The 1,435-nt window shown below is 50.0% G+C and overlaps 1 protein-coding gene across 1 annotated transcript; it reads right to left on the reverse strand.

Moving 5' to 3' along the window:
- Positions 1 to 293: 293 nt before the first annotated feature.
- Positions 294 to 773, reverse strand: LOC120255708. Its single transcript, XM_039263468.1, has one exon. It carries the CDS (start codon positions 771 to 773, stop codon positions 294 to 296), a length of 480 nt encoding a protein of 159 aa, XP_039119402.1.
- Between the last annotated feature and the right edge of the window lie 662 nt (positions 774 to 1,435).

The following is a 1,435-nucleotide window of genomic DNA, read 5'->3' on the forward strand; positions in this document are numbered from 1 at the left end:
TTACATGTTATTTCCGCTGTACAAAACAATGAAATAAAAAATCAAAAGAAGAAATCAAAATATTAAATTTGTGAGGAATCGTTCGCTCATCTTCATCTTACTAATAAACAAAGGAGTGCAACCCCAAACTCACACGATCACATCATCAATTCATTTACATCACCTAACTAGTACAAAGATGAAGACAAAACACACATAAAATTTATAGGAAAATAAAAATAAAAACCAACAAACAAATTCCAAACCCAGGTTAAGTTCGATTAGAAGAAAGATTAATAAAAGAGAGAGAAGGGTTAGAATGAAACCGCAGATGACGGCGGCTGTTTTAGATCTCCGGCGCCCGCCGGCGAATCAAGATCCTCAAACATTCTTGGACACGATGACCATTGATCTCTCCGTCCACTGTTCATCGCTTTCAGCAAAGGCCCAGCCTTACTCTTCGCCCTCAAACTCCCTTTCTCTGCCAACTCCCTCACCACCTCCTCCGCTATCTCCACCTCTGCTATATCCCCCACCGCGCTCTCTCCGCCGCTCATCACCAGATTCAGCAACGCTGACGCTGCGTTCTCTCTTGATCTCTCACTCGCTCCTGTCCCCAAATCCACTAGATCTACCAGGACCCTAACGCCCGCTACCTTTCTAAACGCTTCCAAGCTCTCCACGCACCCAGCCACCTGCGCGATCACCGCTGTCGCGTCCTCTACGATGCCTGTCCTTCCATCCTTCACCACCAGAGAGAACAACACCGCCACAACCCCAATCTCAACCATCATCGCCCGATTCATCGGATACAGAGAAATCCCAAACAAAGCCTTGACGGCATCCTTGATAGATCGAGTGCGGGATTTGGGGGACCTAACAGAGCTCAACGAGAGCGGAGACGATGGATCTCTTGGAACCGATGATGGGACGGAAGGATTCAACGGAGAGGAGGCTGAATAAGGTGGCAGCGGCGTGCTGGGGAAGCGGTGGGTGGGGTTGGAGGAGAAGGGCGGTTGAGAGAGCGTCGAGGAGACCAGGGGGTCGACATCAGGGCTTCAGGGCAGGAGATCGAAAGGTTGAGGAGAGTAGCAGTGGCGTTCTCAATGGAATCGGGAGAGATGGAGACGGAGACGGTACTCGAGAGGAGGTGCACGAGGTGGGGGGTGACACCGGCGTCGGCAAGTAAGGGGCGCATCTCGGCGTCGTGCTTGGACATGAGACGGATCTCGGGGAGGACTTCTTCATGGCCGACGGATTGAAGCCGATCCACCAGCGATCGTGCAGTCCTCCGCTTCACCTCCATTCTCTTCTTCTTCTGCTTCTTAGATTTCGTAATCCGTACATGGTACGATACAAGAATTTAGGTTGCTTGGTAATTCAATAATGTTAATTGAGATTGCGTGGATTGGGTTTTTGGGGGCGTGGTCAGCACAGCATGATTTAATTTGGCATG

The sequence above is a fragment of the Dioscorea cayenensis genome, unplaced genomic scaffold, assembly GCF_009730915.1.
Source record: "Dioscorea cayenensis subsp. rotundata cultivar TDr96_F1 unplaced genomic scaffold, TDr96_F1_v2_PseudoChromosome.rev07_lg8_w22 25.fasta BLBR01001149.1, whole genome shotgun sequence".
Taxonomy (NCBI): Eukaryota; Viridiplantae; Streptophyta; class Magnoliopsida; order Dioscoreales; family Dioscoreaceae; genus Dioscorea; species Dioscorea cayenensis.